The sequence below is a fragment of the Hyperolius riggenbachi genome, chromosome 1 (assembly GCF_040937935.1).
Source record: "Hyperolius riggenbachi isolate aHypRig1 chromosome 1, aHypRig1.pri, whole genome shotgun sequence".
NCBI lineage: Eukaryota > Metazoa > Chordata > Amphibia > Anura > Hyperoliidae > Hyperolius > Hyperolius riggenbachi.
The window spans coordinates 503220987-503238541 of record NC_090646.1 but is presented as its reverse complement, the minus strand read 5'-3'; the positions used below and the strand labels follow the sequence as shown (position 1 = coordinate 503238541).

Genomic DNA, 17555 nt, shown 5'->3' with positions numbered 1-17555 from the left:
CCTCCAATCAGCGGGAGGGAAGGGACGAGGGCGGGTAGTGGCGATGCGGAGGAGGCGGCGGAGCGGCGCTGACAGACAGCGCTAGAGTAAACATTGTGCTAGCGACACGCTGCGTGTCGCCAGCACTGCGGGGAGTATAGCGGCGAGCAGGGGGGTCTTTGAGACACACGATGGGGCAACAGAGGCTGGTGTTAGTGTGACCAACCAGCCTCTGTGCCCCACTAACGTAATACAATGCCACCTCGGGTTCTCTTTAAGGCTGTGTGCATTTTTAGTGTGTTTTTACTGCATTGTTGGTGAATTTGCAATGCATTTTTCATGCGTTTTGCATGCATTTTAATGCTATTGTTGTCAATATTTACATTTTTTACATGCAACAATAACTTGGGGGGAAAAGTGGGTGTGTCTTACATTTCAAAGATACAGAATAAAGTTATGCAGAGTGCGCAGGGAAGCTATATTACTGCTCCTGCCACTGCGCTCCTCTCTCCATGGCTCCGGTCCTACTTATCAGTGCATTTGTATTCTCCAATATCCACAGATGCTGCTACCACCTGCTGCTGTACAGCTCAGCCGGGTCCTCTGTACTCTTTGTGCTGATTAGCAGACTGCCTGCAGCTGTACAACTTAGCCAGATCCTCCGTTAACACTAGCGGTGCACGTGCTAGTACAGTAGTGTAGTTTAGTTTAGTGCAGTGTAGTATACCTGTAGTGTAGTGTAGTGTGCTGCTGTGTAGCTTAGTTGATAGAGCAGCAGCAGGGATTAATCCAATATAGTGTGTAGTGTAACTGGTGGGGGCAGCAGGGATTAGTATAGTGTAGCTAGGCAGTGTAGCTTAGATAGAGTAGCTTAGAGACAATTTTGGGGGGTAACAGGTCCATTAGATGCCCCTGCATGATAGACGCACATAGGTTTAGGGTTATTTTGCTGCTTTTTGCCCTCTAACCCCTGGTGTGTCTTATGTGCCGGTGCATCTTTTATGCTGAAAAATATGGTCTTTTATTACTTGATGGTGTTGTCTCACAATCACAAGTGATTTTTCACTTAAAAGGCAAAAGGCCCAGTTTTTTTAAATAATGTAAGATCTTATATTACTCCCTATAATGGTAAGAGCTTAGTCTCACTTGTTTATATTCAGGATGGGCTATTCTGCTACATGAAAATGTATTATAATGCAATCCAAGGAGAGTGAGAGGTGTGTGCTTCTGACCAGTTTCACCTGACTTATATACTGGCTGCCTCAAGTCTAATGACTCATTCAAATTTAAACTGACTCTCGTCTAATTAAAATGGCAAAGCGTTGCAAGCTGCAATCGCCTACCAGATTGTGCAGGATCTAAGGCTACCTTCCTGACATTCCTGCAGGAGTTAGCCTACGCAAATTCTTGTATCTCAACAAGGGCGCCGCGTGCAGGCCTCCTTGTACCCCCAGGAAATGAGGGACAGCGCAAGCACCCCACAAAGCAACCACTGCCCGGGAGCGCCGCAACTGCCCACCAAAAGGGGGGGGGGAGCAAGAACAAGTCTTAGCCTTAGATCCTGCACAATCTGGTAAGCGATTGAAGCTTGCAACGCTTTACCATTTTAATTAGACAAGAGTCAGTTTAAATTTGATTGAGTCATTAGACTTGAGGCAGCCAGTATATAAGTCAGGTGAAACTGGTCAGGAGCACACACCTTTCACTCTCCTTGGATTACATTGAAAATGTATTATGATGCAACAATTAGTGATGGGTTCACAAGTACATAACTAGTCAAATTCATGATTCTAATGAGGCTTAATAGCCTCAGGTACGTGGGTGGGAGAGAGGGGGTTAATTACTCAGATGTCCGGTGCTTCTATGTGTATCACACGCTCACACGCGTCCAATGGGACGTGTATCACGACTCAATACCGCACACTTCCTCCTTCCGTCCGACGGAGGAAGTGTACGGTTGTGAGTCATGGAACGCATCCTGTTGGATGTGTGCGAGAGTGTGATACACATAGCAGCGCCGGACATCTGGGTAATTAACCCCCTCTCTCCCAGCCGCACACCTGAGGCTATTAAGCCTCATTAGAATCATGAATTTGGGTAGTTATGTACTCGTGAGCCCATCACTACCAACGATATGCATGCATTTCATCTGCATGATCGCAGTTTAGTGTAAATGAAAATGATCCCTAACTTTTTTTGTACTGCAGTAGTAATTTATGAAGCTTCTCTTCCAGCAGCAATTAATTCCAATATTTCTACATATGCAGTAATTAATTCTTATGCCCTGTTCAATACGTTATCATTAAAATGTCCCTTTAGAATGCAATTAATCATAGAACTGACTTCCAGGATGCAACATCAATGACTTTTAGATTGCAAGGTAGAGGAGCTAAGCAACAAAATAGTACTTACTGTGTTTGCCATCATTTAAAGGGACTCCGAACAGTGCAGAAACTATGGAAAGATGCATATCATTTTAAAGCTCTCTTTCTCCTCTTTCCAATGATATATAAACCGCCGCCCTACGCCTTTTAGTTTTCGCTATTTTCGCAATTGAAATTGCAGCAGCCGCCATTTCATTCGCGAAAATAGAGAAAACTAAAAGGCATAGGGTGACGATTTAGGTGTCGCCAGAAAGAGGAGAAAGAGAGCTTTAAAATTATATCCATCTTTCCATAGTTACATTGTATTACACAGGGCGACTTTTTCTGCTGAATGGAGCTGCTGACACCGGGGAAAGTGTCATCCTGTGTAATACAAGTAACTATGGAAAGATGGATATCATTTTAAAGCTCTCTTTCTCTTCTTTCTGGCGACACATAAATCATCGCCCTACACCTTTTAGTTTTCTCTATTTTCGCAATTGAAATCGCGGCCGCGGCAATTTCAATCGCGAAAATAGAGAAAACTAAAAGGCGTAGGGTGGCGGTTTTTATATCATTGGAAAGAGGAGAAAGAGAGCTTTAAAATGATATGCATCTTTCCATAGTTTCTGCACTGCTCGGAGTCCCTTTAAAGCAAAAAGGTACAAGTAAGGATAATAACACATTTTACTGAATCAGATTGATTGAAAATTAAGGTTTTAAAATGCTACTTTAAATACTTTCTTTTTCTGATTTTCATTCTGAATATTGAAATTACTCTTACTGTATATACATTTAGCTCTCAGAATAAATTAAGCAGTCAAATTCTAGTCTATAAATGGAAACAATTGCAAAAAAAAAAAAAAATTTTTAATAAACAATGCATCAAGTTGTAAGCGATTTCAAAAATGCACCATGAAAAATACAGTAGGATGCCTTTACAGAAATTAGCCATTAACGTTCACAGAGTAATCTATACATACAGCCATGTATTCCAGTATTACACTGGTTTCTACAGCAACCCTATAATGAGTTCTATGAGCTAATGTGAAGCTTTGAACAAATTGCTGTCACTCTTAATGCCATGAAGGTTGTATATATGTTATGGCCAGAACCCGAAGTCTGGCCACTTAGGGTTCTGGCCGGTCAAAACTGGAAGTGGCCGGGTGAAGCGGCCAGTTTGGAAAATGGGGGCTTTTTGTGTACTTTGGCCGGCCAGAACGCATTCTGGCTGGATGTGGCCGGCCAAGTCCCGAAGTTCAGAGTCCCCGCCACCTTCTATCACCTCATCCCGCCTCGTCCACTGCTGTCTCCCCTGCTATTCATCTTCTTTCTCTGTCTCCACGCAATTCCACTCCCTGCCTGCCGTCTCCACGGCTGTTCCGACGCCTTCTGTCGGCTCACCCCCGCCTCTGCTATCTCCTCTGCTAGTCAGCTTCCATCTTCCCTGCTAGTCAGCCTGCAATGTCCCTCCCTACAAGCTCTCTGCCCTCCACTGCATCTGTTTCCCTGATGCTGCAACTCTGCCAACTTTCGCCTGCTTCCTTTCTCTTTCCGGCTGCTCCCTCCCACCAGCATTGAGCGCTCTGTCCCCTGGTAATGCATTGCAGTTTGTTACAGTGCCTGGTGTAGAAAAGTGTCACTTGAATGTGGCTATAAAATAGGCTGTTGCTATTTCAAATTGCTTTATTTCACTGCCTTGTTGTTTCAGCTTTAAATAAATTGCAAGAAAGGTGTGCAGTAGTTATGCAGAGTGGTAGGCATCTTATAAGTATTGCATGGTTTGGCGTAATGTAATGTGCTGTTTGTAAATATTTGCAACTTTTTTTTAAGGTGGACCTGAACTCTTTGCACAGGACAGAAGGAAAACATACAGAAATGCACCCTGTGTGTATTTAGAGAGTTTACTGTCTAATTACGTCTCAGCTGTGGCTAATCACCAGTGAAATTTGATCTCTCAGCTGGGTCAGCTCAGGAATCTTATTGGTAAACACCGGATGTTAACAGTATGTCTGCTTCCATGAAAGCAGGAAGTAGACACACGGCAGATTCATTGTAGGATTTGTATCCACTGTAACAAAGAAATGTTTTTCTTTAAAGGTTATTCTGCTGTTTCATATCCTTCAGAGCAGAGAGGAAGTTCTGAGTGCCTTTCATGTGGACAGAAAGGACCCTGGGATTTGTACATGTTGGACTTTGGCCGATTCACTTTGGCCATTTTAAACTGGCCGGCCAAAGTCAGAAATTCCAAACATTTTGGACTTTGGTCGACATAAAGTCGGACAGTTCTAGAAATGGCCATCCACTGCCCACTTTGGCCAATTTCTGGTTTTGGCCATAACATATACACAGCTTCCCTTCATCTGTTGTCCTATCCCTTATGCCTGGTACAGACTATACAATTTCCCATCAGATTGGCGGGTTGAATCGATCATTTGTGTCCATTCAGGTTTTTTTCAATCATTTTTCGGATCTATTTTCCGTTCACTTGTGTACAAAATTGATTGGAAAATCAATTGTAAACCTGATTGGACCTGTTGGAAATTATTGATTCGACCCAACAATCTTATAGGAAATTGCATGGTGTATTCCAGGCATTAACCCATTAGAATGTAAGGCCGATTGGCCAGGGATCTCTTTCCCCTTTGTCTTTCAATGTGGGAACATACCTTCCACCCCATGCAAACATATTTAGTTGATCTAATCATTGCATCAGCTGCAATCAACATTGACTTGCATTGTTAATTGTTGCATTGTTTATATTGTATTGTTTTACTTTTTGACCTGTTGCTTCAGAACTTTATTCTTGCTACATTAGACCCTGGTGGGCTACAGGGTTTTTCTGCCGTAGCACACGTCTGTCCCCATTGGTTTCTGGTCCACCCCACTGCTAATACATTTTATTCTGTCATACAGCACCATGGAACAGGGGTGCTCAGCAGAGCTCGAATATTCGAGTAGCTCGAATATTCAAGCTCTTTTTCAGCTATTCGAGCTCGAATACCGAGCTCGAATAGCTGCAGCTATTCGAATGGGCTATTCGGGTGAACTCGAATAGCCCACTCACTATTCGAGCTATTCGAGCAAACAGCGCTATTCGAGCTCGAATACCGAGCTCGAATAGCGTCATAGCCCAGATTGATGTCCTTAGAGCCAATCAGAGGGCTCCCAGGCCCTCTGACGGCAGCCAATCACAGAGGGGGACCCTGGCCAGCCCCTACCCTATAAATAGCGGCCACCATGTTCGGTTTTTCCGTCCTTGCCTGACTTTGTACAGAGAGAGATCTGCTCCTTTATTTGTGCTTTGGCTTAGCAAGAGCTCTATAGTGGTCAATTACCTAGCGTTTTTGCTCACATACACCTCCTATACACACCCATATTGTTGTTAGTTAGATAGACATTGTATTTTAGTTAGTAGCTTGTGTGTTACATAGAGACAGGCAGCTGCTGCAGGCAAGCTTACACAGCTTTAGGCCTCAGGGCCTTGCCTGTGTGGGCACAGCTGTCCTCCTGTCCTCTGTTAGTTTATTTCTCATCTATACCAGTGTTTCTGCTGTCCTTTACTACTGAGTGATTGTATTTTGTAGTTATACTGTAGTCTGTAACTGTACTAGGACACTCACTGTCACTGTTTGTTCATAGCTCCTGCGTGTGTGCATGCAGTACACACACTCTATTTCCTTCTGATTACTACTGATTATTGTAATTTCTAGTTGTACTTACTGTTACTACTTACTACTAGGGAGGGACACTCAGTCACTGTTCATAGGCTAGCTCCTGCATGTGTGTGTGCGTGCACTGTCTGTACAGTACACACACTCTATTTCCTTCTGATTACTTATTGTAATTTCTAGTTGTACTACTTACTGTTACTACTTACTGTACTAGGGACACTCAGTCACTGTTGATAGGCTAGCTCCTGCGTGTGTGTGTGCGTGCACTGTCTTTACAGTACACACACTCTATTTCCTTCTACTGAATCTGATTACTACTGATTATTGTATTTTCTAGTTAGTGTACTAGGGGACACACTCACTGTTCACTGTTCACACTTACTGATTACTGAATTATTGTATTTTGTATTAGTACTGTACTAGTAATCAATTAGCGATCTAATCACTTAGTGATTAGTGTCACCTCACCCACCAACCCACTCCATTAAAGTACCCCACTTTTTCACCCGCCCTTTTAAAAAACTTTTTTGTTTACGCCCAAAACATCTAAGATGTCTGGAAGTGGCAGCCAGCGCGGTTTGGGCAAGGGGAAGGGCAGCAAGGGAATCAGGAGGAGAGGGAGCAGCATGGTGGCAAGCCGCGGCCGCGCCACCATGCACAGTTCCGCAGCAGCAGCAGCTACATCAGTGGCTAACATTCTGCCTATAGCCACTGGCCGTGGGCGCCTTGGGCGCCGCCCAGCAGGAGCAACTCATGCTGCAGAGACACAGCAGCAGCAGCGTGTAGTACCTGCTCCTATTTTCCTTCAGCCGGGTCGGAAACGTCCCATTGAGGAAAAGGATGCAGCCACTGTGGTGCAACTGATGACGGAGGATGAGCAGCCCGCCATCAGCTCTGCATCCGAGGCCTCCACCCTCACCACCACCACCACCCCTGTTCGCTGCAGCCGCCCAGCAGGGCCTGGGGAGGAGGCCAGTTCACCGTCAGTTGGCGATCTGTCATTCAGCAGTCTTTTGACCCCAGGCATCATGAGTCAATTGTCTGCTGTTGTTGGCGATTTGGAGGAGGAGATGCTGATGGGCACTTTGGGGGATGAGGGATTGGACAGCAAGACTGTGGTGACAGTCAAGCAGCCCATCCATGCATCAGGAGAGGAGTTTGGGGGGTCATCATCCCAGCAGGACATGTTTCAGGAGGGGGAGGATGATGATGATGATGATGACGTGGTGACAGACAAAGACTGGGTGCCGCCACCACCAGCACCTGGGGATGTCATCATCAGCAGCTCTGAGGAGGAGGAGGAGGATGCGCTTGTGGGCCTTGCAAGGAGGCACATCATTGCAAGCATTGGCAGCAGTAGGCAGGTCCCACAGCCTGCTGGTGTCTCAGGCTCAGCAGGCTCAGCAGGCTCAGCAGGCTCAGCAGGCTCAGCAGGCTCAGCAGGCTCAGCAGGCTCAGCAGCAGGCTCAGCAGCAGGCTCAGCAGCAGCAGCAGCAGCAGCAGCAGCATCTGCCAGTACCACCACCAGCCGCACCCAAGCCCCCCCCCCAACCACCACAGGGAGACAGGAAGCAGTGGCTCCAGGCCGTAGGGGGTTGTTCTTGTCACCAATCTGGCGATTTTTCACAATGCCCACAGTTTTCAGCAAGTACGCCACTTGCAACCACTGTCAGCGGAAGTTGAGCAGAGGTGCAGACCCCTTAAAGTTCAGCACCAGCTCGCTCATCAACCACCTTGCTGCTAAACATTTCCACCAGCATGAGGAGTTCCAGAGGCTGAAGGCATCTGGTGCTGGCAGTGGCACCACACCCATCACTGCACAGCCTTCAGCAGCAGCAACAGCAACAGCAGCCACCGGCCCTCCTGCTCCTCCAGCACCACCAGCAGGAGTGCGGAAACGCACTGCTCCTCCCCCCTCTGCAACTCCTGCCGCCAACACTGAGGCCTGTTCTGGCAGCCAGTCCTCAGTGGCCTCCTCTGCTGTGTCCGCTGATTCCCGTGCTAGCAAAAGGCCACGCCAGAGCCTTTTGAGCGAGTCCTTCCAGGGGGTGGTTAGGGCTCTGCCTCCCAGCAGCCGTCGCGTGCGTCAGCTGAACGGCTTGCTGGCACGGGCCATGTGCTCCCAACTCCTGCCGTACACGCTCATGCAGGAGGGGAGCGACATGCGTGCTCTTCTTGCTTGTGCAGCCCCAGACTGGCAGCTCCCCAGCAGACACTACTTTGGCCGCAAGGCCATTCCTGCACTGCACCGCTTTGTGATGGCCAATGTGGAGCGAGGGCTGGAGCACGCGGTTAGTGAAAGGGTCCACGTCACCATGGACTCCTGGAGCAGCCGCTTCGGGACAGGCTGCTACCTGTCCTTCACTGTCCACTGGGTCAGCTTGGTGGAAGGGGGTGAGGATGGGAGAGCAGCAGCGGGCACAGCAGCAGCAGCAACACAGTGGGTGGTGCCACCCCGCAGGGTCAGGGGAACTGCAGCAGGTTCCTCCGATCCTCTGCCATCCTCCGGCACACCTGGCCAAACCCCCCGCCTCAGCAGCAGCATGAAGGCCCGCCACTGCCAAGCGCTGCTGCAGTTGGTCAGCCTTGGGAAGACCAAACTGACGGCAACCCATGTGTTGGCCAAACTCCAGGAGCAGGAGAGGATTTGGCTGACCCCCAGAAGCCTCAGAGTCGGAGAGGTGGTGGCCGACAATGGCGCCAATCTGGTTGCCGCAATTGACAGGGGAAACCTGACCCACATCCCCTGTCTTGCCCACGTGCTGAACCTGGTGGTGCAGAAGTTCTTGCGCACCTACCAGGGGATGGGCGAACTGCTGGAAACGGCAAGGAATGTTGTGCGTCACTTCCAGCGCTCGCCTGCAGCCTGTGCGAGCCTTGAAGACGTGCAAAAGGAGCTGGAGCTGCCACGCCATCGGCTGATCCTTGACGTTCCAACTCGCTGGAACTCCACCCTGGCGATGTTGGAGCATCTGGTTGAACAGAAGCACGCTGTCAACCAGTACCTTGCCCTGGCCACTGTTTCCGCCGCTCAGAAAAGGGACAAGACCAGCAACATCCCGTCCATCATCCCCGATGACGACTGGAGGCCCATGCAGCAGGTGTGCTTAGTGCTGGCTCCCTTTCTGCAGGCCACTAACATGGTGAGCAGGGACCTGTGTAATTTGCTATAAAAACAAAACAAAAAAAACCATTAAAAAAAAAAGGTTTAATTTTTCTGAGGTGCCCGGGTTGAAAACTGTGTCGTCCCAGTTGTGTATTGGACACGATGTGGGCTGCACGACCGCTGTCTAGGACCTCCTGTTGTGTTTATGTACGCCCTGGTATCACGCTAGGTACCAGGGCTATTATGTCACGCTGCCTGCCTCATTGACTGCCTGCTGCCACACACTCATCCTCCTCCTCCTGCTGCTTAATTTACCTCCTGCTATCTGTGTGTTTCCACTGCCAGGGAGCACATACAATGGCGCTTCCACCATGCGCCACCAGCTATTTGTTACGCTCAAAAATAGCTGCATTTCTTTAAAAAAAAACGATAAAAATATATATACTTTTTATTAATACTTTGTGATATTATTTTTAGAGGTGTCCGGGTTGAAAACTGTGTTGTCCCAGTTGTGTATTGGACTTGATGTGGGCTTCACAACCGCTGTCTGGAACCTCATGCTGTGTATTTACGGCCTGGTACCACCGCTAGCCACAGCCTATTATGTCTCGCTGCCTGCCTCATTGACTGCCTGCTGCCACACAATCATCCTCCTCCTCCTGCTGCTGCTGCTGAATTTACCTCCTGCTGTCTGTGTGTTTCCACTGCCAGGGAGCACATACAATGGCGCTTCCAACATGCGTGCGCCACCAGCTATTTATTACGCTCAAAAATAGTTTAATTTCTTTAAAAAAAAAAAAAAGAGAAATAAGTGAAGAAGAAGAAGACGATATAGAAGAAGAAGAAGATGATATAGAAAAAGAAGAAGAAGAAGGAGAAGAAGAAGAAGAAGGAGAAGAAGAAGAAGAAGATATAGAAAAAGAAGAAGACGAAATAGAAAAATAATAATAAGAAGAAGATATAGAAAAAGATATAGAAGAAGAAGATGAAGAAGAAGAAGATGAAGAAGAAGAAGATAAAGAAGAAGATGAAGATGAAGAATATGAAGAAGAAGATGAAGAAGAAGAAGAAGATGAAGAAGAAAAAGATGAAGAAGAAGATGAAGAAGATGAAGATGAAGAAGAAGATGAAGAAGATGAAGATGAAGAAGATGAAGAAGAAGATGAAGAAGAAGAAGAAGATGAAGAAGAAAAAGATGATGAAGAAGAAGATGAAGAAGATGAAGATGAAGAAGATAAAGAAGAAGAAGACGATGAAGAAGAAGAAGAAGATGAAGAAGAAGAAGATGAAGAAGAAGAAGAAGATGAAGAAGAAGAAGATGAAGAAGAAGAAGAAGATGAAGAAGAAGAAGATGAAGAAGAAGAAGAAGAAGAAGAAGAAGAAGAAGAAGAAGAAGAAGAAGAAGAAGAAGAAGAAGACGATATAGAAGAAGAAGAAGAAGAAGATATAGAAGAAGAAGAAGATATAAAAGAAGAAGAAGAAGATATAGAAGAAGAAGATATAGAAGAAAAAGAAGAAGATGAAGAAGAAGAAGAAGAAGAAGAAGATATAGAAGAAGAAGAAGAAGAAGAAGAAGATATAGAAGAAGAAGATATAGAAGAAAAAGAAGAAGAAGAAGAAGATATAGAATATGAAGAAGAAGAAGAAGAAATATATACACTGTACTGAACAGAATTTTGGACACAACTTCTCTTTCCTCCTTTTTTTTTTAAAGGAACATCCCCACATAATTACTTGCTGTTGTTACTTGAAAAAAAGATGTTTCTTGCATCATTTACCCTCAAAACAAGTGTTGGAATCTATTTAAGGCCAATTCGAATAGTCAGCTCGAATAATGAGCTCGAATACCGACTCGAATAGTGAGCTCGAAGTCCGAGGTCGAATCGAATAGTAAAAAATATTCGACTCGAATATTCGACCGAACGCAAATAATTTACTATTCGAGTTCGACCAAACTCGAATAATAAAAAGGGGTATCCGAGCACCACTGCCATGGAATATGTTGGAGCTATATAAATCAAAAATAATATATATTTATAGCTGACTAGCATTTTCTGCTTAATGGGGAGTATATGAAGTACAACAGACAGCACATGAGCAAGCTGCATCCTGCAGAACTGGTACATAATATCCTATGCCAAGGCCTTACAGAACAATGAATTTATGCCAGTAGTCATTGGTGTCCCTCAATATCCACCAGTAGTCATAGCTGGTGCCCAATCTGATCTGATGCCCACATAGGAAGTTCTCAAAAAGCAAATTGTGCATTTTAACATTATTACGACTAATTGAAAAATCACAGATCACAATTCTGATTATGAGCAAAATAAATTATGATTTTTCGGTAAATTTCAGATTACAATGTTGCATCATAGTTGCAAATTTTGATGTGACATTTTGATTATGCGAAATTCAAGCTCAACACTTGAATATCTACAGTTAGGGACACATTTTTTGCAAAGGTCCTGCATACCATGACCTAGGGTGCCGCTGTCAAAGGGGGTGTTTGGGCATGGTGTAAGTAGTTGCTGCATATGGAAGAGGTGGCAGAAAAAGACAAGCAGCATGTGGAAGAGAAAATCTGCCACAAAAGGAAATTGTACCTTGAAAAAAGAGGCTGCTCTACATGGATGTTTTATGTGGAAGAGAGATCGGCACATGGGATGGGAGATTGAAGCATAAGGAAGGAAGAGGGTTGCACTTGGGAGGGAAGACAGAAGAAAGTTGACCTAGGCCAGGAAAAAAAATATATAAACATTTTGCATTGTCTATCAAGTTACTAGTGCACATAAGTGGTTATAATAAGCAATTGGATACCTGAGGTTGTTAATTATGATCAATGATAGATAAAATGTATGTTGTTTAATATTTATATTATCACTAATTAAAAGGCCCATCCATTGAGAAAATGAGTGCTAGGCCTCAGCCGCGACAATCCCCACCTCCCCCTCGCAACACATGCAAGGGCACGACCCGCATGTGCACATACATGTTCCACACGAGCATAGCCACAACAAATGCGTGTGAACACACACACCCGCCAGTCTCCCTGCTCCCATCCTCCTTGCTGTTTGAAGTCGTTCTGCGTGCCGTGCATGCATGCCAGGGACAACACACAGACACTGGGACACAGGAGGACATAGCGACAGGCCTATTATTATATAGGATTAACACTAGCCGGGGTAGATAGACACACACACATACTGCTGATGGCTTCAAATTTATTATTATAGATTAATAGCTGCTGCGATAGTACTGATAGTACAACTAGTAGTTGTTATGGTAGTAGTGGCATCAACAGTAGAAATCACAGCATAGATAAATTAAGTAAATAATAATAATAATAAAATGCAGGCAGTTTTATTTATTTGTAAGTCAGAAGTGGTGTAGCTAGAGATTATGGGGCCCCATAGCAGAATTTTGATGGGGCCCATCAGACCTAGGCAGTGTTGAGCAATGCCACCTGCCTCTACCCTATGGGATATGAGTTGAATGGGCAATGTACATTCCTATGCAATGTATACTGCAAACAGTCTGTGGACACTGAGCTAAAGTCAGAGGGTGGAGATAACCAGGAAAATAAATAGTGAACACATCAATTCCAACTTGGGCCCCCTCTGCTGCTCCAGGGCCCCATAGCAGTTGTTATAGCTGCTATGGCTATTGCTACTCCCCTGCAAGTCAGCTTTGTTTGTGAGATAAGTCATGTATTATACATACTTGGACATACAGTATAAACAGTGGTTTTTGGTTGTTCTCAATGTGCTTTGTTGTGCTTTAAGCAATTTACTTACAGTTTATATAATACTATAACATGTAGTAACAAAAATATGTAATAACAAAAACACTACAGCACATTCTATACACAAGGAAAACTGACTGTATGAGATGTTTGTAACGCTACTTTTTTAAGTAGGGGACTATCTGGAATTATTAATTCAATAAAATATTTCACTAACAAATACTACATTGTGCTAATTATTTTTAAGTTGTATGCTATCATCGTTTCACCTTCATCTGTTATTGACCATTATTTGCTTCCTTTTTGTAGGTTTTATTGCTTTCAGATGTCTGATACAATTGTGTTTCATAGCAGGCTACTAACCTTCCATTCCATTTGGCTTGAAACAACAGCTTACCCTATGTTCCAAAAGAGGTTAAAGTATAAACTCATCGAGCATAGTTCTGGCACATAAAACATTCTGTTTCTCTATTATGCTGCAAGAAGAACAGTTACATTTTATGGATACTAGGATGTAAAATTCAAAACTTGGAGTATATTCCATCTGTCATCTTTTTCCGTTTATATTAGGTATGATATCATCCAGAAGGTGACTAGGGTACGTGTAAGAATCCACCAGGCAGAAATATGACAACCTGGCTGAAGGCAACTAACAAAAATACTATTCCTTGACAATTACAAGTGTAAAGAATAATATATGTATATATGTATATATATATATATATATATATATATATATATATATATATATATATATATACTTAAAGAGTGACCCTACCTACACATATGGTAGTTAAAAAGAAACCATGATCAAGGATTGAACTTCATCCCAATCAGCAGCTGTTACCCCCTTTCCCATGAGAAATCTTTTCCTTTTCTCAAACGGATCATCTCTGTACGGCTGATATTGTGTTGAAACCCCTCCCACAGTGTGATGTCAGGAACATGGTGCTGACATCACACTGTGGGAGCCTTGTTGCATGGTGGGAAATAACAGTTAGTTGCAACTGCCAAAAAAACAAGCAGCAGCTACTTCCACTGACATCACCTGCCGGCAGTAAAAATGTCCCCATATGATAGCTGTCAGAATGTAAATCAGGGAGAGGAAAGATTTTACAATGGGCAAACACTGACTAAATCTTTTGTTCATTACATTATTTTCACTGGTGTTCCTCTTTAAATACTTTGGACACATAGGGTCTGATCTGAGTACCTATGAAATAGCCGCCGGAAGACTTGTGTGCTGGATACAGCTGATATATGGCTTACCCTGCTCCTGCACATTAATTACTATTCCCCCTACAGGTCGACGTGGATAGTGGAGAATTATGTAATTCGACTTCTAGATATCGCTGGCGGACGAATTATAGTGTTTTAAAAGTAACTTAAAGGGGCACTACAGCGAAAAACTGTAAAATTTAAAATAAGTGTAAACATATACAAATAAGAAGTAGATTTTTTCCAGAGTAAAATGAGCCATAAATTACTTTTCTCCAATAATGTTGTCACTTACAGTAGGCACTAGGCAGTAGAAATCTGACAGAAGTGACAGGTTTTGGACTAGTCCATCTCTTCATAGGGGATTCTCAGCAAGGCTTTTATGCTTTATAAATATATTCCCTAAAAAGGATTTAAACAATGATGCTGGCCAGCTTCCCTGCTCCCTACACAGTTTTTTGGCAGTTGGACAGAGCAACTGCCATTCACTAAGTGCTTTTGAACATAAATATATCCCTGAGAATCCCCTATAAAGAGATGGACTAGTCCAAAACCTGTCACTTCTGTCAGATTTCTACTACCTACTGTAAGTGACAGCAATATAGGAGAAAAGTAATTTATGGCTCGTTTTACTCTGGAAAAAATGTACTTCTTATTTATATATGTTTGCACATATTTTAAATTTTGCCCCTTTAAGCTCTGTCTTCTGTAGGCACTGAAGTTACTCACTGTGCACTGCTATAGCTGTAATTCCCATTAAGGCCTCTGGTGGCGCCAGCTGCACCCAAATCTCCTGCGCTGTTTTAACAGTGCTCGCCTGATCCAATTCACTTTTTCTCCTAGGAGATCATTTTTATCGTCTGTTTAAAATAACTTTTCCACACCTTGCAATTGAAAAGGTAACAAAAAGTAGGAAAGTACTGTCAATGTTATTCTGAGTATTTTTTGCTTGCAGCCTAGTTGCATTTAATTGATAAGATGTGAAATATAACCCAGGGAAAAACTTAGGATAAAAAGTAAATTGGATCAGGGCCATAATGGAAAAAATCCTTAATGCTTGGAAAAAATGAGGGCAAAAGAAGAAGAGCAAGGCGAGGGCTAGGATGGACAGACAGTATAAGTGAAGCTATGAATATGCCTATGCAACAGCTGATGGAAGCCATGATTGACAGAAAAATCTGGTGTGTGGAAGTACGCATGATCACAAAGAGTTGGGCTGAGTATATATATATATATATATATATATATATATATATATATATATATATATATATATATATATATATATACATATATATATATATATATATATATATATATATATATATACATATATATATATATATATATATATATATGTATATATAGATATATATATATACATATATACACAGTCGGTTGCAAAAGTATTCGGCCCCCTTGAAGTTTTCCACATTTTGTCATTGTATTACTGCCACAAACATGAATCAATTTTATTGGAATTCCACATGAAAGACCAACACAAAGTGGTGTACATGTGAGAAGTGGAACGAAAATCATACATGATTCCAAACATTTTTTACAAATAAATAACTGCAAAGTGGTGTGTGCATAATTATTCGGCCCCCTTTGATCTGAGTGCAGTCAGTGGCCTATAGACGTTGCCTGATGAGTGCTAATGACTAAATAGAGTGCACCTGTGTGTAATCTAATGTCAGTACTCTTACTGTATCTGCTCCAAACATAAAGTGCAGTCCATAAAGTGCATTTATTTCTTGCATCTATTTCTCTAATAATGCTATTTTCTGTAACTGCTTTTGTCATTTGAATACGTGATGCTTGACTTACCCCAACAAATTGGTAGATAGGATAGGACCCCCTTCTCCAGTCAATACAACAACCGGTCTGTCTTGTATCTCAAGCCTTCCCTTTGGATTGGCCCAGTTCTAGTTAGGAGTCAGGACAACCAATCTGTTTAAAGAGGAACTTTATCAATATATCATAGATAACAATACATGTACTACTGGCAAAGTGCATCACTGTGGAATTTTATCTCTGTTGTTGTTGTAAAAGGAGCAGAAACAAAACCTGATCTTCCAGAGTGCACTGGGAAGAAAATGCATCATAGGCATCATAGGATACACATCACCGGGAGTGCGGAGTTGCACATACATATATATATATATATCATCCTGCTCACGTATAAAGTGCTGTCAAGTCAGGCAGAAACTGAATGAGCATTCCTGATAAATTGATAGCTCACAGACTTCAGTGGTTTTTATTCATGAAAAATGGTGAACAAATTTTGCAGTTAAAGGGACTCCGAGCTCAAATTAAAAACGAAATTAGTACTCACCCGGGGCTTTCTGCAGCCCAGTGTAGGTCGGGAGGTCCCACCACGACGACGTCCTGGCTCATCTCCTAGGCCCCACTCTGAAATGGCTGCCTGGCGGCAGCCCGGCAACACCGGGCCGAGTGTCGGGCTCCTTCTTCCACATATGACACGGCTGACATCACCACGATGGCTGCCTCGCGTCATCATGGCGGCTGGCGTGACAGTATGGCGCATGCGCGATTAAAGCGCACATGCGCCGTACTGTCATGCCGGCCACCTCGCGTCATCACGTGTCATATGTGGAAGAAGGAGCCTGACACTCGGCCGGTGTTGTAGAAAGGGTGAGTACTAATTTTGTTTTTAATTTGAGCTCAGAGTCCCTTTAACATTGAGTAGATCTGTTGATCTGAACTCAAACTACTCTACAGTGAGTAGATTTGTGTTGCAAATCTCTAATCTACCAGATTCCCTGAATAATGAACAGGTAAAAGGTATCCCTTACAAGATCAAGCACATTCTGGCCTTCAAGATTTATCAAACGCTTACATAGGCTTTACCTTTCCACTGAACAATGTGCAGACAACCAGGTTCACAGTACACAAATTACATCTTCTATAAAATAGGGATGGAAAAACACCACCATAATGTCATATTCAGTTCAGTGGTGCTATATTTTCATAAACAGAACTCGTGAATTGTTTAAAGAGAGTCTGAAGCGAGAATAAATCTCGCTTCAGACCTCATAGATAGCAGGGGCACGTGTGCCCCTGCTAAACCGCCGCTATCCCGCGGCTTACCGGGGGTCCCTGATCCCCCAAATCCCCTTGTTTCAGTGGGGGAGCGCTTCCTGGTTGGGGCAGGGCTGACCACCGCAGCCCTGCCCCACGCGCGTCTGTCAGCGCGTATCTCCGCCTCTCCCCCACCCCTCTCAGTCTTCCTGCGCCGCTGATAGACGCGACTGGAGGCAGGGCTGCAGCCGTTAGCCCTGCCTCCAGGAGCGACCAAGTCTGCGACCAAGTGTCGCAGTGGGGGGTTTGGGGGTGAAGGGACCCCCCTTTAGCGGCGCTATAGTGGCGGTTTAGCAGGGGCACAAGTGCCCCTGCTAACTATGAGCTTTGAAGAGAGATTTATTCTCGCTTCAGAGTCTCTTTAAAATGTA

The 17555-nt window shown here is 43.9% G+C and overlaps 1 protein-coding gene across 1 annotated transcript; it reads right to left on the bottom strand.

Annotated features, from left to right (window-relative positions):
* Window positions 1–10108: 10108 nt before the first annotated feature.
* On the bottom strand, window positions 10109–10756 carry LOC137555845 (uncharacterized; the record flags this gene model as incomplete). Its single annotated transcript, XM_068271597.1, has 1 exon — window positions 10109–10756. A coding segment is annotated over one exon (648 nt), but the record flags the coding sequence as incomplete, so codon positions are not given.
* Window positions 10757–17555: the final 6799 nt, after the last annotated feature.